General features: G+C 41.9%; 1 protein-coding gene across 1 annotated transcript in view; it reads left to right on the top strand.

The window, feature by feature from the left end:
• The window catches only part of lrpprc (leucine-rich pentatricopeptide repeat containing), a 53,978-nt gene that overhangs the window by 12,792 nt on the left and 14,954 nt on the right, over positions 1-26,232 (top strand). Inside the window, exons 15-29 of the mRNA XM_051419099.1 lie at positions 1,727-1,754; positions 2,269-2,326; positions 3,003-3,109; positions 4,093-4,170; positions 4,413-4,454; positions 4,706-4,813; positions 4,910-5,040; positions 5,345-5,430; positions 9,696-9,903; positions 15,043-15,167; positions 17,493-17,599; positions 22,266-22,334; positions 22,451-22,541; positions 23,142-23,284; positions 25,105-25,222. Coding sequence (XP_051275059.1) covers positions 1,727-1,754; positions 2,269-2,326; positions 3,003-3,109; positions 4,093-4,170; positions 4,413-4,454; positions 4,706-4,813; positions 4,910-5,040; positions 5,345-5,430; positions 9,696-9,903; positions 15,043-15,167; positions 17,493-17,599; positions 22,266-22,334; positions 22,451-22,541; positions 23,142-23,284; positions 25,105-25,222 — 1,499 coding nt within the window. The remainder of the gene's footprint in view (positions 1-1,726; positions 1,755-2,268; positions 2,327-3,002; positions 3,110-4,092; positions 4,171-4,412; positions 4,455-4,705; positions 4,814-4,909; positions 5,041-5,344; positions 5,431-9,695; positions 9,904-15,042; positions 15,168-17,492; positions 17,600-22,265; positions 22,335-22,450; positions 22,542-23,141; positions 23,285-25,104; positions 25,223-26,232) is intronic.

Below are 26,232 nucleotides of genomic sequence, written 5' to 3'. Positions count from 1 at the left end.
TCTCTCTCATACACACACACACACACACACGCAGAGTTAGCCTTAGGACCATGGTCTAACCCGTGGGCTTTTGTTGAAGGGGTGTTTATGAATATTTACAGTTTAACACTGCACACCCACCTAAAAGCACTCCGGCCCCTGAGCGAAGCTGGAGGTGAGTCAAAGAGAAAAGCGCTGACTTGTCTACAGGGACTAAAGTTATTTCCCCCCACTAAAAAGCCAAAATACATATACTCAGTTGCGCTTAACTTTGAATTTTCCATTCAGCCAACACATTCTTTGCTGTAGAGATGATGTGTTAAATACCTGAGTGGATGTTAATAATTTAGCTAATATAAAGCATAAAATAAAGACAATGTGGCTTCTTCCCAGGAATGCAATGTATCCTTTTGAGAAATGGTCAGTCTTTTTTATAGTAGAATTCCACATTATTTGAAGTAGTGTTATTTTCTTGGCAGTGTAGTTTTATACTTTTAGTTGAAGGACGTGAAAAATAATGTAAGAAGAGGAAATGGCATCTTTTTTTCTTTTTTTCTTAAGTTGAGAGAGGTACTGTAGCTTACACAAACGTTCAAAGGATACAGGTAGTGACAGCAGATGCAGCAGTACAGTTTTTGCTTATTTCGAAACTACAAATAAATGTAGTTTACCATATTTTTTTTAATCAGAAATTGGCATGTCCTCTGTGTCTGTGTTTTTAGATATTTTAAATTACTTTATCCATTCATTGTTTGTCCATATCTTTGTGTCTGAATCAGCTTCCTCTTCTCCATTTGCTTTGCTCTCATTGCATTAACACACGCATACACACACCTACACACTCTTCTGACTGTTAGGTTGGCTGACAGGGTCATAATTGCGCTTGTCACTTGGTGTGTGTGTGTGTGTGTGTGCGTGTGTGTGTGTCTGTGCGTGTGTGTGTGTGTGCGTGCCGTGTCATTGCAATGCGGGACCTGCCCCTGTCAAAGACAAGGTCAGGGGATAATTTAATCATTAAAGACCTCTTCTTCTCTCATCTCTCATCTCCCCCTCTCTCCTCCTTTCCACCAACTAGCTGACAACGCCAGAAATGTCACACATTGTCATCATTTACCCTGCGTGTGCGCGTGTGTGTGCGCGCCTTTTGTGTGTGCGAGTATGTGTGTTTTGTGGTTTCCCAGGCTTTTGTGCTGCCGTCTCTCCTCTCTTGTACTGTGGGATTGAGTGTCAAACTGGAAAATCTGATGCTCTGTCTTGCCATATTGTATTGTACTACACTGTCAATTCAGTAACTATGGCAACATGACACAGTCAGTATTATAGTTACTTGAATCAAACCCCATTTGCTGTCAGAAAATTAATTAATCTAAACTAAATAATATATATATATTTTTTTTCCATATTTGAAAACTAATACTATACGTTGTATGTAGGGGAAAAATTGGAAAAGTTTTTTTTATAGATACAACTAAATCTCCAGTTCACCAACAGACCAAGCAATCAACAATATAGAGAGCATAGTTTAGAGACATTTTGCAATAATTTAATATGACAACTTTCAACTGAGAGAAATTGGCATGGATAAGAGAGAAAACCAGAGCAAAGCAGAGTTTGTATGGTAGGTGTAGGGGTGAAGGTGCTTCTTCAAGAGATGCACATTAACCCTGACATGTTGGGAGTCTTGTTGACCCACTGGCGGTGCGTGTTGACTGGGTGCTCATGTCTTGTCCTCTACTGCCCCCTGCAGGTTTCAGGACATCGAGAGCATGGTGAAGGTAAGACCTGAATGTGCCTTCACTGTTTGAGTGCTTGTACATAAATGTGTATACCAGTACAGATAAACAGGATTTCTGCTTTTGAAAAAAGTTAAAAAGCTGAAAATGATACAGACAACACTGTAGATTATTTAAGTTAATAGAAAACTAAAGTAAGCTGTCTTTATGACGGCTTCTTCCTTACAATACAACATAATAGCTATGATGACTAATTTACTCACCATCTGCTACATACAGAGTTACATTTAGGAAGAATATACAACATGATAAATGCCATCTGCTGCCTTTTATGCAAATCTCCTTATGGCACACTGAGTGTATAAATACAGAAATGTTTAGGATGGATATTCAGCTTCAGGCATTGATTGACAAATTGACATTGGTTTACAAAAAGAAAAACAGTTTATTCACACACATAAAAATCTTAACAATTTTTAAACTAATACAAAATGTTGTACTGTGTAGGAAATTTTTTTTGTGTGTTTGTATTTAATTTATTTAATTGTTTTTACAGATTACTGCACTCATGTGCAACGACACACGCTTCCAGAAAAGCAACTTCAGAACTACTGGTAAGGAAACATTTACACACATTGTGTGTGTGTGTGTGTGTGTGTGTGTGTGTGTGTGTGTGTGTGTGTGTGTGTGTGTGTGTGTGTGTGTGTGTGTGTGTGTGTGTGTGTGTGTGTGTTTTTTTGTGATGAGATGGGAGAATCATCTATCACATATCAGTATTCAAACTTGCAGTCTCAGTCACCTTCCAACTGAAGCCCTTGTGTGTTTAGGTCCAGGTGTGTGTCGGTGTGTGAGTGAAAGACCTGCTCTCCCTGTCGGAGGAAATAGAGCCTGGCTGCTGACACAGTGCTGAGTGGTTAAAAGTGTGGGTGTGTGGCGTTAATGCCGCTCCTTGTCAGTGTGTGTGTCACGGAGAGTCCCCAGCGCTGCAACTGTTGTGTGTGCTGGTGGGAGCGATGGAGACTGTTATCCATGTCACATCCCATTAGACAACATCTGCGTGTGTGTGTGTGAGAGAGAGAGTTGAAGTAGAGGAAAGCTGTCAGTGCCAACCATCGCACATTCACTCACACTGCAGCCCAAAAGCAGCCTCTGTCAGCAGAAAAGAAACACAAACACGCACTCTGCAAAGGTTACAGAAAAATAGTATAAATGCATATATGGATGCAGTGACTGACACGGTGGCAAATTAAATGTAATCCCAAGACAACTGTGTGTTTCCATCCCATCCAGAAGAGGCATCCTTCATTTTGTACAATCTGCTCGACAGCATGTCAGAGAAGGACATTCATGCAAAGGAAGAGCAACTGAAGAGGTACTTCAGTCAACTACAATCTGAGGTACACGCACACAATGATGTTGTTACTGAAAACAAATACACTCACACACTAATATAATGTATATCCAGTTTATTCATAGCCATCCCACTTTGAAGGAGCTTACGCACTCTGATCTGAGATGATTTGCAGTGTGTAATTAGACTCAGATTATTTACGAAATACACACCCACACACACAACCTCCTACCCCTGCTCCATTTCTAAAGAGTGACGGTCGTCACTTGGTTTGAGTTAGGACATCCAGACGTGTTGTGGAAGATTAAATCATGCTTTACACTTTTTGGTTAAAGGTTATGTCTTAACTGGCCATTTGGAGTTCAGTAAAATGGTTTCCTGGTCCAATGTAGAACCTTTTTGGAGTCACGGAAAAGTTCCAAAACAATCAAAGATGTAAAAAAGAAAACAAAAAACCCCCCCAGCAATTTTGTGAATCTTTTATATATCATACTTGGCAGAGCTAATTCTGACCTGCACCATCTGACTCGGGGTCCTGTCAAGTAAATATGCTGAGTTTTATCCTTGAAGGTACTGATAATTTGTTTTAGTGAATCCTTCATTAACACTTACAAGTAGTGGCCAGGACAGTGTGTGTCTTTACCAAAAAGCAGAACAACAACATAATATATTTTTTGAAATGTTCCTCTTGGTAAATGTTGGTCATTAATTTCTCCAGTTGAAATTTCAGTATTCCCAACAACACCTTAATGCAACTTTATTTTCAGCAATGATTTCTCTGCAATTTAAAAGCTCTGTGACATCTTTTCAATAAAATCATGTCTGATTTAAGTATATTCATAACCCAATTAATGTTATTAAAAATGACGAGATTAGTTTTCTACTTTGTGCTCATTATGTTCATCTACTCTTCAAACTTAACTCTCAAACTTTTTTTAACACACAAAATTCAACAATTCTGCTTCTGTTGGGCAGAAAATCTGATCAGCCCTTTAATGATGTTGATTTCCTTCCTTTGTTTTTCTGCAGAACGTCATCCTTACAGCTAACCTCCACAGAGGCATAATGAACCTTCTGGAGTCCTACAACATCCCAGAGCTCATCAAGGTACAGAGCCTGTTGGATATAGCTCAGATTGTCCCAATGAAGTATTAATCATGATGTTTTATCATAGAACTTTTAGAGTCACTAAAGCATCGGTAGAATACGCAAACCTCAGTAGTCAATGGCAAAATATGTCCACATTGAGGATGTATTTGTATTACTTATGTTTTCTGCACTGTTGTTCTAGTTTCCCCAATGATGTAGATTTTGATGTCAAATGTTAACCGTGTGTGTCTGTCTGTCAGGTGGTGGCTCCTTTGCATAGCGGCCACACAGGATTCCATAGTGTAAGTAGGAGTGTGAATGGGACTGTTGTGATGCAACATAATTCATTTTCAATTTGTATGTATACCTGCTGGGACAAAAAAAAAAGAAAGAAATTATTAATATCACCACCCAAATTACTCAAGTTTAATTTTGTAAGAATATATTTTTCATCTGTGGGTACTTTAAACCGAATTCTGTGGAGATGAGTGTGTATTAGTACAGGCTCATGTACACATGCGGTATGTGTTTAAAACCTCTGTGTCTCCATCAGGATAAAAAGATGTTGGCACTTAAAACCAGAATTTCCGAACTGAAAGCAGCGGACCAACCAATTGACAGTGTTCTCAAACAAATGATCAATACTTACATTGAGCAGGAGGTAGGATTTGTTTGAATAACTCACAAAACCCTCTTCTTTTTTTCTTGAAGTCAGTTGTGTTTAGTCCTGAGATGTGTCGTTTTGTTGTCTGATCAGAAACCGCAGGCCGCCCTAAACCTGATGCAGGAGCACAAGAACGAGGTCACAACCAGCCTCTACATAAGCCTAATCAGAATGTGCTGTCGGTACAACTATGTGGATCAGGTGCTCACACTGAAGAAGGAAATGTGAGTGAAGCAGGATACACACACACACACACACACACAAGGCAGCGCTTCGACCAGTAGTAGGCCATTAAAGTTTAACTTGAGTGGTATTAGGGGAGACATTAATGCAGGGTCCAGCCGCTCTGTTGACGGGATAAAACACAGGAAACTCTCCCCTCTTCCTCCCTTGTTTACTTCTCTTCACTCACCTCCTAGTTCCAGCATCGGACTGAACTCCGACAGGAGAACTTACAATATATGGTTTGCATTACTGTCAGTGGAATACATTAATATAGTCTCTCACCCTCTCTGTCTTTGTCTTTAGGAGTCTTAAGGACCCAACAGAAACGCTGGATTTCAGTAGATATCTCGAACTGGTCAGGCTCCTCACAAAGAATGACAGGATGGAGGGTAAGTTCCTTGGAGGCTGCAACTAATGATTATTTTCACATCAGGTAAAGAGTAAAAGGTGCACATCACAACTTGTCTGAGCTGAGGTAACTTCCTTCTTCAGCCTGCTTGTTTTGTCTGACCAAACCAAAAGATATTCATTTCATTTCATTCATTTTTGCTTCAAGGATTTAAAATACTTACACATTTTCAGAATCGTTCTTAATTTTGTGTCTATTGACTAATTGGTTTTATTTACTAATCCCGCAAGTTCTTAGTTCCTACTTTTTCTCTGACAGTAAGTCGGATCAAAGTAGATCAGGCTTGAACTTAAAAAAAAGGCCTGCAGATGTGAATGTGCGTGTGTGTGTGTTACCAACTCTGTCACAATCTGTCTTTCTCCCTCCCTCAAACCACATTAGCCGGCCATTTTCAGAATGCTACGGTGGGTTTCCTTCAGCCCATCGAAGACCCAATTACCATCAGTTTTGCCGCTTTGCTTTTTGCACACAATGACAGGCAAAATGTTTCCCTTGTCTGTCCTCGCCTGCTCTCTCCTCCCCTTCGCTCTCTCTCTCTGTCTTCGTCTCTGTCTCTCCATCTGACCCTCTCTCCCCCGCTCTGTCTCAAAGCGTGTCATTCTCTCATTCTCCCCCCCTTTCACACATCCGCGTCAGTGAGAAATGAGAGAGGGGGAAAATTACAGGACTGTGTGTATTTTTCCAGAATTATTGAAATCCGCCTTGATGCTAATGGCAGATCATGTCTGCCGAAGTGCTTGAGCATTACGCACACGCACACACACACAAATTTGCATGTGTCGTGGGGTGTATAGGCAGGGCTAACGCATTTGCCATTAGCCAGAGTGTGCATATGGAGGGGACGCTTGTCAGCCACATTAGCACACATGGCTAACCTTGATGTTAGCCTGTCCCCACCCCGACGCTGGTCCGCCTGGCTCCCAGCACACACCAGGCCCAGCTGAAGACCATGTCTCCTGGCATCTTGCTTTATTTCTCACTTTCTCTAATGGCTTTGTTGTTTTTGCCCTTGGTTCTAAGCCTCCCATCCCACTGCGCCAGCCAACTTTATCGTTTACGTTGTTTCACGTTTATCCTTATGTTGCCCTTTTTTCTTTCCACATTGCTCTTTTACAAATTATATTTACTTCCTCTTCTTCTCACCAATGAAGTTTTCCTTTGCTGCTCACTCCTCATCTCCTCCTCCTTATCTTCACATCTGTCAGTACATCCATCTGTCCAGCAATTTTTTGTGGATGATCCAGTAACTTTCACAAAATATATTAAGCTTTCTTTCATGTAAGCCATAAATGTAAAACAAAGACAAAAATGTAAATGTATGTAAATATCTTTACAGTAAACCCATGTACACACAAACATACAGTGCCTGTTAAGCAACAACATCAGAAATGTTACATAAGACAGTACAACACAGTGCCTTTTTAGATTAACATAATTTATCCAAATCATTGCTGCCATCCTTATAAAGGTAATCAATATAATGTATACTTGTTTCTGTGAATTGTTTCTTCGACATAAACCTACCTAAACACATAGTTGCAAAAACTGGTTAAATTAAGATTCAGGGAAGATTCATTACTCAGTAACCAAACCATATGCATAAAAGTTTGTATTAAATGAACACAATGTAAACTAAATTGCAGATACAGGTTTAGGTTAATCAGTGTTCGTCTCTGCAGTGATTCAGTAATTATTTCCACTGCTGACACCAGTGCCTAATCTTAATGCGCTGTGGGTTTCACATGCCTGAACACCCCCTTTCCCACCTCCTACCTTTGCCGCTTTCCCTTCATTTTTTAAGTACACCTCTCTATCATCAGGCATCTCTTTGACCTGCCCTTGCCCCTCTGCCTCCATCTGTCCATCCTCTCATGTTGGTAAACACAACTTGTCCTGGCTTTTGGTGGTCTTGGACCGTCTGTGATGTTCTCTTTTTTTTTTTGTGTGTGTGTGTGTGTGTGTGTGTGCGTTGGGAAAGAGACATCACTAGCAGTCAAGTCATGGAACATTAGATGAACCATTGAGCTGTATGATTTTTGTTTACCTGGCCTGTCTGCCTCCCCATCCTTTGATATGTGTGTGTATGCGTGTGTGTGGGGGCCTGGCTCGCTTTGCTGGCCACGATGCTCGGCTGAGCTGATGGATATGCATACTGGCTAAACGGACGGATAAAGGGAGAGATGGCGGAGGAACGAGAGGGGGGTGGTAGGGGGGAGGTAGGGGGGATTGGATGGTGGACGAAGGGATGTTAGCTAGTGGAGCTCCATTTGGGCAGATCAACTCCAAGCCATTGGTCTCAGTGATTAGTGGGTCTGTCAGAGAGTGATGGAGAGAGGGATGCGTAGAAGGAAGGAGGGACACATGCAGAGAGACACACAGAGTCAGAGAGCAAGAATAAGTTATAGCTGAACTGATAAACAGTACAGACTTGACAACAGATCAGGTCATTATATGGCAGTTGTTTAATATTGATACCACCATTTGTAATCAGATTGTTTTCCCCTGCAGCCTCTGTTCAGGCATTTGAGTGTTTTAGTGCTTTTCTTTAAAAGTTACTTTAGGAATACTTCTGTGAAGTCTGCAAATGTTTTTATTTAGCCTGTAATGCCAAGTATAGTATAGTGCTCAATCAAAGTTGTTCTTGATCTTAATTTTGTTTCTGTTAAATGATCGACTAAATTACATCATAGTAGAGGGAAATGGAAGCAGGAGCCGCTGGCCTTTTGATTGTCCACTGTTCTAATGCCGCAACCCTTTTTAAGGTGTGTTTATTGCGGACATTATGTATTGCAGTAGTGATAAAAGTGTGATACATCATCACATTAGTTACTGAGAACCCACTAGCTTCAAGGTTTGACCTTTTCCATTCTTCATCACTCTTCGTCAAGCCCTAATCCAGCTAACCAAACCTATCCCTCTGACAAGCTTCATCCCCCTCTCGTTGTCCTCCCTTTAACTCCCACCCCAGTTCAGCAAATTCTCCTCCATTGCCAGCCACCCCTACTCCACCCTTCCTTCCTCTGTTTCCCCCTGTCCCATTAAATCTGTGACAGCCTTTGGTTCCCATCGCCATAACAACTGGCACAGAGAGGTGTAGAGATGGAGAGACAGACTGAAATTAGGGTGCCAAAGCACTCACCAGTGGCCCTGTCCCTCAGCTCACGAGTGTGTGTGTTTGTCTCTGAATGTGTGTTCCCAGTAGAGACTGCCAATTCTGTTTGAGGGGTTTTGTTATATTACCAGCTATGTAGGTGTTAGTGTCATTAGACCCACATTTGTTCACTTTAGCTTTATTTGGTTTTTATATATTTGTCTCTGCGTTTGCTGCAAACGTAAGTAGCAAGGATTTCTGTTGAGTGAGTTTTAAGTGTCAGTATTGCCCTGCAGTTGGTGGACTGGCTTAATACACATTATTCAAATATATTCTGTGTCTCCACATCTCTCCATCTCCTCCTTCCTCTTGGTCATGCTGTATAGATTAGTGTCTGTGGTGGAGAGCGGCTGTATCGCTGTCAGCCCATTAGCAGCTGTCTAAATAGACAGTAAACGCATCTTAATTACCTTACCCTGATACACCATGTATACACACATACACACACGCACCGTTTTCAGTATTTAGCCCCTAGTGTTGGCCAGATGGGCGCGTGGCCCGGTAAAAAGCCCTCCATTACCGGCTGGACTTGACCAAACTGATCCACCCCTCAGCCCGCTTACCAGGGTCTCACTGGGGCCACGGCGGGCCCTTGTCGCCACATACCTATAATTTAGCCCCCCAAGTGCTTTCTACATGGCCACAGCAAAAAGCCGGCCTCCATTGTAGGGGTCCGGTAATTGTAGTCTCGTTTAGAAAACCGCAAGTAGCAATTAGCGCAGAGTTGGCATTATACGGGGTTGGATTTGCTTCCCCGCTGGGTGCAAAATGCTGTTTTAATATGGGTTTGTTTTCCCCACATGGAATTAGCTAAAGGGGCCTTTTATCATATTCACACACCCTACTCTTCTCCCAGCCAAGCTCTGCCCACCTCTCGCTTTCTCTCTACTCATCTCTCTGCATTATCTCTCTTTCTCCCTTTCTTTTGTTCTTTTCATTCGCCCTTTACCTCTAAGTCACTCTCACCATCACTTCATCTTTTTTGATTGCGAGTCTCACACCCTCACCTCACCAAAGCATCACACAAGAGTTACTGATGGTAACGTTTCTACATAACATTTTCCGTTTTTATCTCACTTTTCCCTCCATCACAGAAGCGTTGGAAATGCTGAAGGAGATGAAAGAGAAGGATCTGACAGAACATGAGATGCACAACACCTCGTTCTTTCACATAATCAACAGCATCGCGATGAAGGGCGACGTGTCCAAAGTCCAACAGCTGCAGGACACCATCTTCACCCTCGGACTGGCTAAGCCCTCCATCAGTCTGTGCTCACCTCTGATTACTGTCCACCTGGAGAGGTAAAACAAACTTTGACTGTTTATGAATAGCAAAAACACTCACTCATAAAGACACACACACACACACACACACACACACACACACACACACACACACACACACACACACACACACACACACACACTTTAGCCCAGTAGACACCAATTTAATATTAAAACAATTTTTGTTAGAGGGTATGTTTTATTTCTATGGCTGAAGCTCTCCACTAACCATCCAACCAGCTCACTTTTGTTGTCAGATTGTGTCTATCTGCCAAAACCAGTTGCCAGGTGTGTGTGTGTGTGTGTATGTGTGTTTCAATGAGTCACTCATCCCTCCCTATGATCATAGCTGAGGTTACATTCTGGGTCAGTGATTCAGACAGAGAGAGGATGTGGAAATTGCTCATTTATATGTGTGTGTGCGCGTGCGTGCACGCAGTGTTAGAGCCGGGTTTTGTTTGTTTGAGGATTCGCCAGCTGCAACCTCTCCCATGAGCCCCCACCCCTGATCTCCTGAAACACCCACTGCTATACTCCAAGGTGTGTGTGTGTGTGTGTGTGTGTGTGTGTGTGTGTGTGTGTGTGTGTGTGTGTGTGTGTGTGTGTGTGTGTGTGTGTGTGTGTGTGTGTGTGTGTGTGTGTGTGTGTGTGTGTGTGTGTGTGTGTGTGTGTGTGTGTGTGTGTGTCGAGAGATGGCTATCGATGCCTCTTCCCATAATGCAAATGAACGTTACCAAACACTGGCTGTGGGGTCACTGGTACTGCCCTACTCCTCAACTCTATTCAGTATGTGTTGTGTTATTCAGTGTATGTGTGTTCTATTTGTCAGAGCGGCTTTTAAGTAGATCAACTCATTAGCATGTTAATTATGTGCAGAGCACTAATTGCTGGATTTACCACAGCCACGCAGTGTGGCGTTAGGGGCCCGCCACAACACACACACGCCCTGCACATGCTTTCATACACACTGTTTACCTCTAGTGTACATGCTGCGTTAGAGGTAAACCTTGGCACATGAAGCTCATGCACACACACACACACACACACACTGGTGCTCCCCTGCCGCTGTTTGTTTTGCTGTAAGTCTGGTCTCTGGCACAAACAGAGTTTCCAGGTTCACTCGTTAATCACTGCCTCTGTGAGATTAGCAGGCTAATTTACTCCTGGGTCATCAACAGCAGCCAAAACACAAAACACACACACACCAGCTTATCACAGCCCTGTGCAAAAATCAAGTGCCAGTTGTACTTCCTCCAAATGATACTGCAGTGAACACAAGTGAACAGGCTAGCTGCTGGTATTCTACCATCACCTGTCTTGTGTTATTGTAACATTCATGGGTTTTCTGCTGGCTGGTTGCCAAGGCCTCCTGAATAGTCAACAAATTAAAGGTGGAAGCAGATACAATTTCCACTTTACTTGAACGTAAGGTAGATTGTTGTTTGTGTTTAGCGTCTTTAGACAATAAACAGCAACAACATATTTCTTTAAATTATTCAAATTTCCCCTCTTTACCTCTCATAACCAACTTTTATTTTAGCAGGTTCCCCTCTGCAGGGGTGAGATAATGACCTAATGGCGTATCGCTACTCGAAAACATTGATTTCAGGTGTTGAATGGCCTTGCAAATAACATTAGTTTAATAAATGAAGCTTTTTGTCAGAAAGTGCAACTACAGGTTTGCCTCTTCACTGAATGGAACTAATCATGATCATGATACTATAGCAAATCATCAGTGTTACACAAGGCACATGTAAGGCTGAGATACTCTTAGTTTCATGATGAAACCCTTGGTGTTAAGAGGCTTTTTGGAACTAAATAATTTTATACATTTGTTGTTTTCAGCAGAGGTTCAGCCAAGCCTGAAGGCAGATTTGAGTACCACAACACTTGACTTTTGCACTCCTGTTGAATCCATCTCCTTGCTCTCTTCTCCTCTTTTTATCTTTTATCTTCATCCGTTTGTCTCCACCTCTTCATTCCGTCAGTCAGCGGACAGATAGACAGTTGGGAGGAGGAGGGACGGAGGGAAGCGATAAAAGAGGACAAAGCAGGCATCACTCCCGCCTGCACCCGTCTCATCGCTGCGTCAGCGCTAATGACTTAATGAACACTTCTCCGGCAGATTAGCCCTTGACAGCCCATCATATGCGCCGCCCCGTTAGCCTTCATGCCCGTCCACTCGATGTTGTGTGTGCTAACCTGCTACTACGCTAGCTGGCAGGTTGCTCAGATTGCCACATCCTTATGGAAGTGATTAGCGACACGAGATGCTAATGAGTCCAACAAAATGAAGAGCTGGCAGGACATGTATGATGAGATAGAAAAACTGTGGCAATAGAGGAGGAGGAGGAGGAGGAGGAGGAGTTGCGAGGAGGGTTAGAGAGCTGATGGCAGATGAGTGGCTTGAAAAATACCTCATTCGCTTTCTTTTGCTATTGTGTGTTCATAAGGTTTAATTGAGGCCTAAAACAGGAGGAGAGCATCCATTGCTAAAAAGCATGGTTGAAAAGGCGGTTAACAGAAAAGGGGGTAAAGTAGATGGAAGCAGTGAATCATAACGTAAATAGATGAGAAGACTGTTAATATTTTTGTCAGTGGGTCGTAGCACTCATAGTGGGTGCGGCATCTAGTCTGAAAGTTCTATACAGCACCTTTTAACTATTCAACTAGTTATGACTTTGCAGTTCCCTTTAGTGCTACAGGATGTTTTAAGCCTCTTTTGGCTTATTGTTTTGTTCTTCCTGCCCACAACCAGAAAAACCCCACTGTAAACTACCTGCCAAGCATCAAACTGCAGACAAACAAAAGTTAGCAACTAGCTGGTGAATGTAGTGGACATTTTGGCCAGAAACTCCAAATTGAATCTAATGTTGCTACTGTTATTAAACTGTTGTTATTAGTTACAGGCAATAGATACAGCTTTTAAGACACACAAAGACAAAGTCATGGAGGTTTTCACCTACATTGCTACATTATATGAGCATCCACCTGTGTGGGTACTAAACATAAGTGCCATTCTTCACATAACACATAACAGTGGGCCAGTGGTGTCATGATCACAGTCTCATTTGCGTTTGGAGACACAGACACCTCGTCCTCCCCCACGCAAGGACAGTGGCTTGATAACAGGCCTGCCGATCTCCTCTGAACAAAAGAGGGGGACGGAGAGAAAAAGAGAGGGGGGAGTGAGGCAAAATGAGCTTCCTTGTCTAATCCTTCAGGTTTCCACTGAGCAAAGCGCTCGTTTTTTTTTCAGGGCTTAATTGGCTGGAAAGTGGCTGACATGCAAAGTTGAGGACATTAACAGGGCTGTGCGCCGCAGTAAATGGCAACGCAAAGTGACAGTTAAATTGTACCTAGGGGAAATTATCCATCTTTCGACATCCTTAGCTCTTTTTTGGGGTGGATCGGTGGGCGGAGAGAGGGGGGAGAGGGAAGGAAGGTAGAGGGGGTGTAATTGCAACGCCGGGCCCCCTTTTTTTTTTTTTTTTGCCAAGAGTGATGGGATGTTTTTTTTTTTTAGATGTCTCATTAGGAAGGAGGGATTATAAGTAGCTGTGGAGGAGCTTGATGGAGGAATGAATGAGGTGGACAGAAAGAAGGGATGAAACAAGTGTGGAAAAGGAGTTTTGGAACATCCACCAACATGACTTGGGTACGATGTGTAGAAATGGCTCCAGTGTAGAAAAAAAACAGTTAAGGCAAGTGTTCATTAATAATAAACAGATATCTGCACTTTTTTTCATGTCCTTGTCTTAGTTTTTGAGTAAACCACGTACGTATGACAGCCCCCTCGGTCTCATTCCATCTCCACACTCTTTCTCTTATTTTCAAAAATCTCTTAGTCTCTCTTCTGTGTTGTTCAATCAGACTGTTGTGCAGTTGAATAGCCTCTTGACTGGCGCTGCTGAATAATGTTGTCCCTCTTCATTTCAATTAGCGGACCTCTTTACCTTCCAACCCTAATCACTCCATTCCTCCTCCCTCTATCGCTCTCTTCTGCTTCTGCAGAAGGTCATAGCATTTCCTGGTTTTTTGGGTTTTTTTTTTTTCAGGTTTGTCAAGTTTGTCTTTTTGGGCATATTTCTCTTATCACACTTGTCCAATTGATTAGAGGAGAAAACACTTCTGAAATTATACCCATTTGCTCTCAATCTCTGTCTCTCTCACGCTCTGTCCATCTGTCTCTTTTTCACTCGCTTACTCTGCTCCCTACCTCCCCCATGGGTGCCCTATCTGCTTTGACCTCTGTGTGATTGACATGGTAATTACCCAATCAACAGATTGATGGCAGCGCTGTCACAATAGAGGGGATTGAAGTGGTCTCTCTCCCTCCCCTTTCTCATTCCCTTGCTTCCTTTCCCCCCCATCTCTGTCTCCCTACTTCTTGTTATCACTCCATCAGGCACACTCATCCTCCCTCTACACACTCTTTTGTTTGTACGTCCGCTCAGGAGGGATAGGAGGGATAGATTGAGCAAGAAAAGGATGACATGAGATGAAAGCAGTGAGCTGGTGGTGGGGTTTCTAATGTTGTTGCCATATTTCTGCTAAATTGCTCAGCTGGGGGCTGAGGTCATCGGAGGGCAGTGAGAGCTGACAGCATGAAATCAGAAGGAAGATGGTGAGGAGGAAGCAAGGAAGGAAGAGTGAAAGGAGGAGAGAGGACATCAGGAGGAAAGGGAAATGAGAGTAAGAGGAAATGAGGGAAGGTTAAAGGTGGTTTGAAAGGACAAAAGAGGATAAAGAGCGAGAGAAGTTGAAAGGCGTCAGAGGAGCTGAGCGGAGAGGGTAAAGATCAGCTGAGTCCTTTTGTCTGTTGCATTGCTTCCCCTCTAAAAGCCTGTCCAGAGAGACATTAGCCCCTCGCAGACAGGTGTGTGAGAGTGTGCCTGATTGTGTGAGAATGATGTATTGGGGCCAAAAGGCTTCATCACCCACAGTTGTGCTGTCATGAATTCAAAGGCCTGTATTGTTGCGGTAGGTCATAGTGCTCGAATAGGAGGTCGCAGGGTTAACACCCCATGATACACACTCTATTCTCTACCAACACAATCCTGTACATGACTGATTGGACAGACCTGACATCTAACTCGCTCTCTCTCTCCTTCTCTGTGTGTGTGTGTTTTTGTGTGTGTGGTTCCATGCCTGAAGGAAGGACCTGGCCGGAGCTTTGGAGGCGATGGAGACGATTCACAAGCGCTTTGGCTTCCTGCCCCGCATGCAAGATATCATTATTAATCTGGTGGAGATGGGAAACACCGATCTACTGCAGAAAGGTTACACATTTCTCTATCCAGCCCGCACACTTTGTCTTTCAGTGATATTTTTCTGATCCACCAATCTAGTTTTAAAACAATTAGTAAAGCAATTATTATCTTCAGTAGTTTACCACACACACACACACACAGACACAGACAGAGAAAGAGTCAAGGATTTGCTAGTGTATGTCATTCTAAGTTGCTTAATTTTTGATTTACAATTTTTCTTTCTGCAAAATTACCAGTTGAAGATGTCCCTTTGAGTTCTGGGAACTCAAGTCATGGATATTTTTTTAATCTGTTCTAGGACATTTTGTAGCCTAAATGCTAATTGATCAGTCATGAAAATATGCGAAACATTAACAGATGATGAAAATGATCATTAGTAGCTGCTCCTTATAAACGAGCAATTCAAGTTCCTGCGGGATCCCCACTGTCTTTTCATTCAACCATGATTTACATTTATAATCGGGGGCATTTTATGCTTTTCTTTAGAAAGTTGACAGAGAGATGACATTACAGGACAGAAAGGGAATGACACACAACAAATTTTCTTTGTTTGAATTTAAACATCGGACATTACGGTTCACGGTCAGCAACTTAAACCACTATGCCACCAGGATGTCCTAGAGTCATGATTTTTATAAATGCACAAACATCACAAGGCTTATGTTCAAATAGCCTCATCATACTTCAAAATAGCAGTACACACTGTCAATGCTTCATGCAGCTATGTTAAAAAACACATTCACTTTAGCTGAGCTTGATGAAACTTTCTGTTTCTCCTGGTTGACTCTAACCTTCTAGTATTCTAGTGTTGGGGGGAGCTAATTCAAAATACCCATGCAGTGTTTGCATTAAACACGCACATAACAAGCGCCAACAATTCCAAGAGTGTGTAAGAGGACCAGAGGGTGAGAAAGGTTTAGACCAGGGTCATGTTAAAGCACGTCAGGTGATCACATTTTGAACGGTCACCCTGTATGTCGACAGCAGCTCGGTGAAAAGGTCAAGTTCAATGTGCTGAGGGGCAAGTGGCTCTGGAGTGCGAAAAGGTTGAAACCATGCAGTGGAGCACCTCTCTACCTCCCTCCCTCCCCCTTTCACCCGCTCCCTCATCCACCCTTCCCTCCCACCCTCGTCTCTGACACCCCCCAAAGGTGACAGACCCTCAGAGTCAGTTGATGCACCCTCAAAAAACAAAATGATTTTTAGAATTGTCTGACAGAGGCCAGCATGTAAACCAGTGCCAACTAATCAGTGGATCTTGAAATAACAAATGATTCTGTCTCCCACTCGCTCATACAAAGCAGTAAAGAGGGATGACTTATGACACAAACCTTGGGTCACACTTGACCTGACGGCATTATGAGTACATGTTGAGTGCTGCAGCCTGCTGCACCATGGCTTGCTCCTGTGGACCCATGCTGTTGCAGTGCATGAATAGTTTGAAAACTCACCTTAAAATACACCTTCTGAAATAAAGTGTACCGGAACCATCAAACGGGTAGACTTCCAAGAGACTGGCCTTCAGTTGTCCACAACACACTAAAAGCGTGACATGCCTCGTCAAATGATCTTGACTCGCATGTCTGACTTTGGTTTGAGTTCAAGCATCAACAGAAAAATAAAATGTAGGGTTTTGTTAGGTTCTGGCTACCATAGCAACCACTGCACATTATACATGATTGTAACCTGGAGGTTTCTGTCATGGAAAGTCTACAGGAGTCTGGGAAGTGGAAGAAAAGCATAATAAGTTCTAATATAAGTTGCTATTATTGAGCCAGTAATATTCATTCTTCCACCAGAGCTTCAGATTGGGATTTGCACGCAGAAAATACGACTTCAATTTCGTCCATTCGGTCGGAAACTCGGTTACAAAGTTGTCTACATTAGATGTAGACAACTTAATGAGTAAAGTTCAAAAAACAAAATCACAGCACATTGTTGTTTTTTTTGTTGACTTCAGATGACAGCAAGTGAAGGGAGAAAGATTATTCTTTCCTCCCCTGCTTTGCTGAATATGCAGGTTCATTTGGATGATTGAAAGTTTGCACTGTGTGTGTGTGTGGGGTACCTGTCCTGGAGCTGTTGGACAGAGATAGTACATAACGCTGAGCAGAGCGCTTTAGCAAGTTTACCATGAGAGCTTAGGCTTTCATTCGGGACTTGTGTGTGTTTGTTTGAGAGCAGACTTGATATTGCTGCTTTGTGCCTGGGACATTGTGCCAAATAATGGAATCAGAAGGAGAAGATGAGAGTATAGTTTGTTCACATTGCAGACATTTTTATTCATAACCTTTCTCTGCTCTCTTTGACTGTCTTTTTGTCTTTTCTCTTCAGCTTTGGACTTTCAGTCTCAGAGGCAAGGAGAGATGACCATGCTGTATACTCTGTTCTTTGCATTCCTGCAGACCGGGCACTACTATGAGGCTCGTAAGGTCATTGAGGTAAGGACACACTATGGTACATAAGGAACTGTAGAAGCCAGGTTGGGTTTTCTGATACTGTATCGTCTACTGTATCCCAGTTTTCAAAAAGTTTTTAATTAAAACATGTGGTTAATCGCCATTATTTCATCTGTTTTATCAGATAAGTCTAAAAGTTTCTAAGTGGCAGGGGTATCATGGCCACATCCACCCTGTACTGTACTAAAATCTGCTTAATTCCCACCAAAGACTTACATTTTTTATTTTCTGTTCTCAAGGTAAGAGAAGAATATGACATAAGAGCTCTCATTTATTCTCCCTTTACATGGTATTAACTGTGAAAAAAAGTTAAAGTGAATAGATCTGGTCTCTTTATTTAAAGCTTCTGTTCTGCTTCTTGACTGAACTCCATCTCTAAGATTCTCAATCTTAAAAATAGTTAAATGGAAATCAGGATATCCAGGATTTAATTGCCAAATTCTTTTTGTTCATGCAGCTCATCTGACCTGAAATATTTTGTTAATATTTATATCTGTGTCATTTTAAGTCCTGCTATAAGCCCTGTAGATTAGTGCGAGAAAAAGAGAGAGGCAAAGCGGGCAGATAAGAAGCGATTTTCACATGGATAAAACAAACGGCCGGTGAGGGACTGGATAGCAGGACAGAGAGATTGATGAATAAACAAATAGGGGGATGAGCCTGACATCAGAGGAATGGGAAAACAAGGCCATTATGTTGTCTGATCAGGATGAGAACAAAAGTGAGGGGGAGAAATACCTTAACTCCCTCGCACTGACTCTGCTCCCTCTCGTGTCCTGGTGTGCACTAAAAGAGGGATTTGTCCCTCTTGAGGATTTCCAAACCCTCTTAAATATTATCGACATGTTGTTATTGTGGCTCTCATTCTTCCTCTGCTAGATTGTATGGCTGTTATCCTACTTATAACAGAAAGCCAGCTACATGCCAGTGATGTGTGAGATTGGTGATGCTTTGTAAATGTACTACAGCTGTACATGTTGTCCTTGATGTCAGTGGAAGATGACAAATGCTCTTCTGCGTTATCCCCATCTGTTGAGTTTTATTATGAAGGGTCGGCTGGTTTGTCATGGACACGCAACGCAGTGTGAGGTTAAACCTGCAGGTCTTTAAGTGATACAGTATAGTAGCTTCAGAATGTACATTAAAACATCAGCTATTGTACGTACCAGTGGATTCACTGCCACATCTGACTTATGTTTTTCTCAAATGACCTTAAACCCTGAAAGACATTCCATTATGTCTCTTCCTACATGTGATTGCTTCATATAAACAGGTTAAGAATGTTTAAACCTTGAGCTAATACATATTTCAGTATTTCATTAGTTCTCCTTTTCAATTATTTGAATCTTACTTGCTTTTTAAAAGATGTAACAACATTGATATATCTTGAATAAAGTTGTTGCAGAGAAAATTTAAATATTCAGCAAATGTTGACTAACATTTAGCATTTATTTGTGAGTATTTGTGTGTATTTTTTTAAGCTCCATTTTGTGCTCTGCAAACTCCTGAGGGAAATATTCGAGCTCAGTTAGCTGCTCAATGTTCAAACCTTTTTTGTCTGATATTTGGTGCTTAGCAGGCATTGGACTTTGGACCTTTAACTGGGTTTCAGATAAACCCAATGTGTAGCATTTAGTGTCATCTAGCAGTGAGGTAGACATAGATTGCAACCAACTGAATACCACTCTTCTCACCCTTCCCTTCCAATTGTGTAGCAGAAAGTACGATGGCCACTAAACTTGGAAAAACCTCAAAAGGCACCATCTAGAGCCGGCAAGACGACTATTCTTTTCTGCACTAATGAAAACCTACCAATGAATATTAAATTCAGTTTCTTACAATATATCCTCCAAAATCTTACACACTGGTCCTTTTAATTTGCGGGCCAGAAAACCCCAAAAGGGAGCTGAAAGATGCTAAAATGCGTCTTGCTGAGCTGAGGGAAAGCAGAACAAAAAGTCACTAAGAAGATATATTTCAAAAGCTGCTCCCCATTTCACCTGCGTCGTTTAGAACGAAGTCTCAAAACAGAAAGTTCACTTCTGAGTTGTGTGTTATACTTGCAGTGACAATGGATATAGTGCTGAGGATATATAATACAATAGAATCATATCTATCACTCAAATATGCATACACACACTCAAACTCAAATACTTTTTTCCCCTCTGCGAGCGTCAAGTGGTAGTCCAGAGTGGTGTCTCTCTTTAGGCTGTGTTTGGTATAATTGGCAGCTGATTAATCACAGCTAATTAAATGTAATGATAGAGAAAGGTGGCCAATTTTGTGCTAAATGGTCAAGGTTAGGTAGAGGATTGTCAGGTGGCCGGGCCTATTATTGCTGCATGCGCATGTGTGTAATGGTCAAGGTTAGGTAGTATTGCTAAAGAGTGGTGAGCCATTATGTGTTTTTGTGTTAGGAAGGTGTGTGTGCGCGTGTGTGTGTGTGTGTGCGTGTGTGCGCTAAGTGGCCAGGTGATTAGTAGAATTAGAACATTAGGAATTGAGATGGAGGGGGTTTGTTAAGTGGAGGTGAGACAAGGTCGCCTCTGTCTTTTTCTTTTTGTGTACATAAGGAAGAGAGGGAAACCTGTAAAGATGTTTCAGCAGCTAAAGGCCACACAAGACTCTAAAAGAGGCAGAGTGATGGATTGTAGTACACTTTGCTGTGTGTGTGTGTGTGTGTGTTTGTGTGTGGGTCAGATGATTGTCCTGATAATCTGACCTGATAACATTTTTCCATTATCTCTTTGTGAAAGTGAGAGTGCTTGTGCCGTTATTCGTTTGTTTCTGCTTTGTATTCTTTTGAGCCATCCATGCGTGTGTAATTTATGTACTTTCTTATTTCTGAGGATTTAGTCTTCCGCCCAGATTAGGGAGATTTGTTCTCACGGATTCAAAATCCCAGGCATATTTGTGTGTGTGTGTGTGTGTGTGTGTGTGTGTAAAAGTGTGAAGGCTGCTTTGAGCCTGCAAGACTTTACCAAGTAAAGAGAATCAGAGGCAAAAAGATGGAGCACTTGCACTGGGCCTTAGTCTCTAAGAAGATTAGGCAGGCTGAGCGAGAGAGTGAGTGCAACACATTTTAATTTGTCCCTTTGGCTGGTTGGGTAAGAACATAATGCCTTTGCCTGGGCCGGATGGAGGGATGGAGAGGCTGGGAAAAAGACTGAGCAGGAGCTGGGGAGATTTGGAGGAAGGAGGAGGGATTGAGAGAAGTGGGGATTGAAAGAGGAAAGGATGACGGCAGTGAGGGGATGGTCAGAGAAAGGGATGAAGTCCGTCTTTTCTTGACTTTCCCCTCCCTCTCACAGTATGATGGGCTCCCTTCAAAGAGGCCAGCGGGGATTGAGCGCTGTTGATCCCCCCCGTACAGATTAACTTCCTGGCAGATCGCTCTGTCTCCCTTTTTTTTTCTTTCTCTCTCAACCAGATTACCAGGAAGAGGGCGAGATTTCTCAATCCTAGTCTTATTCAGATTGTATCAAAGCCCCAAGAGACAGATGAAATCCCGATCTCTGTCATTCCATGATAATAATCATCTAGTCACTCCACATATCAGGCTAAATCTTTGCTACACGAGCCTGCAGATCAATCTATGTCAGCCCTTATTTGACAGCCCACACACTCTGTCTATCTGCATATCACTGGTGGCCTAGAAGTATTACAAATCTCCCTCTGTTGGGACTTTATAGTCAGTACAAATTCTTATTGTTCCACGTTAGGTTCTGACTATCTAACCTGTAAATTTGCATCTAAAGTTAAGAGTGTGTCAGGTAGTCTTTTTCTGTTTTCTCCTGTGACCACTTTTCCATACAAACCTTTTATTTTTTTCCCCCAAAAAATGTCTGTCAGCGTATCTTTATTAAAATTAGAGTTTAGCAAAGTTCTAAAAGAGGCAACACAGAACTTGTTTTTGGACATTTATAATGAATATAATTTGTTTTTCCACCCTACAGTGGAGCAGACCTTCAATGTCGTCACTTCACACAGAATCCACTCTGTACATTAGTGTTGGGGTGGACAGGTGATTAAGTGATTAGTGCCTGGTCAGAAGATTAATTGACACAAATTTTGATAATAAGTTAAATTGCTCAAATCAAAAATGCCAAACATCTGCTGATATTTTTGACTTCTCGTCTCTAAAATACAGATCCAGATTTTATCTTATCTTTTTTATGGCAATTTGATTTATTGAATGCTGTTGGGATATAACGAGAATATGCTTCTGAAATATGTCAGCTTATAGCAGTATTAAAAAAGCTCTTTAGATGATGTGTTAATGGTTTTATGTTATGTTTTATCTATATTTCACTGACCCCAATATTACTGCTTGTGATTTGATGTAGGTCTGATGCTTTAAAATATTCCAGGCTGGATTTAAAGGATAATTCTAGTTTATTATAACTTTTTTTGTGAATTTGGCATTATTTCTATCCCTAATAATGACATTGAAATAACAAGTTATTGATCTGGGAAGACAGTTTCATCGCTCAAAAGAAATCCGATGGGACGAGAAACACAACACATTCACATGAGTTATGTACAACGGGAACAAGGAAATGTTTAGTGCAGCTACAATTCGATGCTGTTATTTATCTACACTCTGGTTTCTTTCATTTGAAATTGTGATCTGTTTTTCTTTTTGTAGACACCTGGGCTGAGGGCACGGCCTGCACGCCTGCAGTGGTATGCAGAGAAATGCATTTCCTCCAAGCAGGTAACATGCACAAAAACACAAACACACACTCGGGCTGAACTGATCAAGGCCGCTAAGATGAAAAGCAAAAATAAATTCCAGCTTAAATTATATATTGTTGTTGTTTGTTTGTATAGATGAAGCCCTTGGAAGAGATGGTGGAGATGACAGTCGAGCTGTTTGAGTGTGACAGAGATGAGATGTACAGTTACATGCTCCGTCTCTGCAGTAAGTCTCTTTTTTTGTGTTGACCTCCCACCTCTAGGTGTTTCTCTCTCTCTCTCTGTGTGTGTGTGTGTGTGTGTGTGTGTGTGTGTGTGTGTGTGTGTGTGTGTGTGTGTGTGTGTGTGTGTGTGTGTGTGTGTGTGTGTGTGTGTGTGTGTGTGTGTGTGTGTGTGTGTGTGTGTGTGTGTGTGTGTGTGTGTGTGTGTGTGTGTGTGTGTGTGAGATGGAGAATGGGATCAGTCAGATGTAAGGGCAGATTGCTGCAGTGGAGAGCAGAGCAGATAACAGTTGTGATTGGAGTGTTAAAGCTGATTGTCAACCCATTACCCCCACCACTTCCCTTCACACACACCCCACTAGTTAGTGTGTTTCCTAAATTACAGCATAGTTGAGGGTCAGTCAGTTGATCAGATTAGTGCTTTGATTGCCCCCTCTCAGCATGGAGCGCTTTGTCAGAAATGACTTTGTGGTGCGGGCTGAGTGGTGAGCTACATCCAATATGGACTGACGATACAACATGTGTATCATGATGATCATAAAAAAAATTACTTAAGAGCACACCTTTTCTCTTTTTCCTACTGCCTTGTTTCTTGTTGTTTTCAGAGGAGACAAACAACTGGCAAAAGGCACAAGAGGTGTGGTTGAAGATGAAGCAAGAGAACATCACTCCCAAAGAAAGAACCCTGCGTATCCTGGAAGAGATCCTGAAGAGCAATGGCCAGAAGGTGCCTTTTGAGGTCACTGAGGTAAAACCCCAGCTTTAAAATATGTATATCCCAGCAACACTCATTAGACAGATGTGCTATTCAAAAGAATAATTGCCAGGAGCATATGAAGGAGGAGATTCCCAAGAGCTCTGAACAACTCAAAAAGTGCCTGAGGTCAAACATAACACACAACCATGCAAACACAAATTACAATGGTGCCTGTGTATATATGTCTATCCTAAATCTTGAATGAAATAGGATGGAGGGTACCCTTGGTTAGAGCACTGAAATGATAAGATGATAGACAGATAATTCTAGACAATTTTGATAATCTGTTAATCTGTATTTTAAGCCATTTATCAAGAACACAATCTCTGTTTCCATCTTCTAAAATGTGAGGTTCTGCAGTTTTTACAAGTCAGTGTAAATTGAATATTTGTTTTTTTTGGAGCTTTTAGTGTACAACAATCAGTTTGTAGATTGCCACCTGGGAACTTCTGATGACTCACCATTTTTTCTGATATGGTATCGATTAATTGATTAATCGATAATGAACATAATCCTAAATTGCAGCCCTGCCTTAATATTAAAGGGGTCCTTGAGAAATAAATCCAATAATTCCAAGGCCAAATAAAGTACCTTATTTATACTTTACTGCAGACAAATTACACATGAATGTCAAAACAAACAACATAGGGAGATACAAAGAGGTACTATAAATAAGAAATAGAATAACAAAAGCATAAATTACTGAAATAGAACTAGGACCCTCTAACTATATATACAATGACAGTGCCCAGTAATATTCTGTACGAGGTTTAATGTAGGTCGAGTATACTGTATATCGTCCTGTACTGATGTGGATTGAGGAGCTGCATAGATGAGTACTGAGCATAACCAAATACAAACTGAAACTGCACTCCATCATTTAAAATACAATCGTGTCATTCCCAATTATTATCATACTGCATGGATTAACCAAAGAGCCAGCTGACCCCAACCTCTGATCATAGGAGCTAACCCCAAAAAACCTCTCAAAAATCTTATCAACTGCTTTCTCCATACAGCCCCCCCATCCCACCCCACTCCACTTTAAGCCTCTGTTCATTACATGCAGAGGGAAACAGGATTGAAGCTCTGATCTGAAGTGTGGTCAATCAGACCGGCTGGCTGGTGAAAGGAATTACTGCTTGATCTGTCTGTAAATCTGTAATGCCAGACTAATTTAGCCAGCAGCTAAATGCCACCATATGGCTGCCGCTGAATTCTAAGTTATATTTTTGTGTGTATGTGGGCATTGACTGTATTCTCACCAAATGAAGCCAGACCAGACAAAACGAAGGGAACAGAATCTGAATATGCGTTAAAAAATGTTACGCATTAAAGACGGATGAATAGTATTCTATTGCTCCATTCCTCCCTGCTGCATTTTTTTCCTCAGCTTTGCTTTTAACGTGAGCGTGCTCCAATAGCCCGAAGCATGATGAGACAGGAAGTGATTGCTGTTGCCTGGAGCGATGAACTTGGTGACCCTTGGGGATCTTGAGTTGACACTCCCGCTTTGACACACACTCTCTAACACACACTTTTCTTTTGCCCCTGTGGTGCCAGACCTAATTTGCCCCTAGCCAATACAGCTTAACCCCCTCCCCTCACTGCTACACGGGTGACCGAGCATTAGGGGACCCTGCCCTGCCGGCCCAACATTATTGCACAGTCATACACACATACCCACACCAGCTCATTGCTGGAGCATACAGTTGAATGTGTACACGGGCTTGCATGTCGGCTGTAGCGGTGTTTTGATGGAAACGTCAGACTTAATTTTATCACTGTTCTCTGTGTGTGTCATTTTACAGACCTGGTACAAAGAAGCTGCTGACCAAGAGGTCATTCCAGCACCCGCACCTGCATCTAATTCTACTGCTGACTATCGAGCTAATCTGTTCAACCTCTGTAAAAAAGGCAAAGGCAAAGGTAAGTAGCAGGAGGCCCCAGTGTAGTTACATAGACATAAAAGACAAAAAGAAAGACATAAGAAGCTGTTTTGAAATACTCAAACCATACCAGATGGTACTCAAACCATCTGAGGTGTGTTAAGTTTCCATTTGAAGCCACTATAAGATATTTTTGACCATTAGTGGGCAGAAAGACTTTGGCAGCCCTGATATTCTTAGAGCATACAGCACAATCAGCAGCACAGGCTTCCCGTCTGTCTCACCATCTCATGAGTTTAAGTCTGTTACACATTGTTGTCTTTCAGTTCTCGTTCTAAAATGTCCTGAAAAAATTAGTTGTATCTGGAATGTTTAGCTTCCCAGATAGTTTACCTTTTATTTACTCATTCACTTTGCTCTCTGCTGATGCAGCTGTGGTGGGCAGGTAGTGTTAAGTGGGATTTTGTGCTTGAAACAGCATTTGATATGGCACTGTTAGTGAGAGCTGCTTGGAGGCATCCATACAGTATAATTATGGATATGTAATTGGATAACCAATTCTTGAGCTAAAAAAGACTAAAGGTTGAGTTATGTTCGACACAAATTGGTCCACAGGGGTGCCTGCAGTCATAGAGAAGGGTGGGATGCAATAAATGTTCAGATATGGGGAACATTACGCACAGATAATCTTTCTTTGAAAGAGTTTAAAGTGCAACTCTGCATAGCTTCTCACCTTTTGTACACCCCACTGGATGCTGCATGAAATGGGCAGGCTTGTTGGGTTGTGGGTAAGGTTTTTTTAGAAATTGTTCGACCATCTGACAGGCAGCTCATTTGAAGAATACTGACACCTTTAAAAGCAGTTTAGAGCGGCAAGAGTTGAGTGTTGCATCTCAACAAGTATTCGCAACACTTAACACACAAAGCCGTAAATGACCCAGTGTTAATATAAAAAATATATTGCTTTATGGAGCTTTGGACTTCAAACTTTTCACTGGCTATTTGGAGAGATCTACTGCAGGTAGAACCAAATTTGAATAATATGAATTT

Source organism: Dicentrarchus labrax, unplaced genomic scaffold (assembly GCF_905237075.1).
Source record: "Dicentrarchus labrax unplaced genomic scaffold, dlabrax2021, whole genome shotgun sequence".
In the NCBI taxonomy this organism is placed as follows: Eukaryota; Metazoa; Chordata; class Actinopteri; family Moronidae; genus Dicentrarchus; species Dicentrarchus labrax.
Note: the sequence above shows the minus strand (reverse complement) of the source record. Positions and strands in the feature narration are given on the sequence as shown.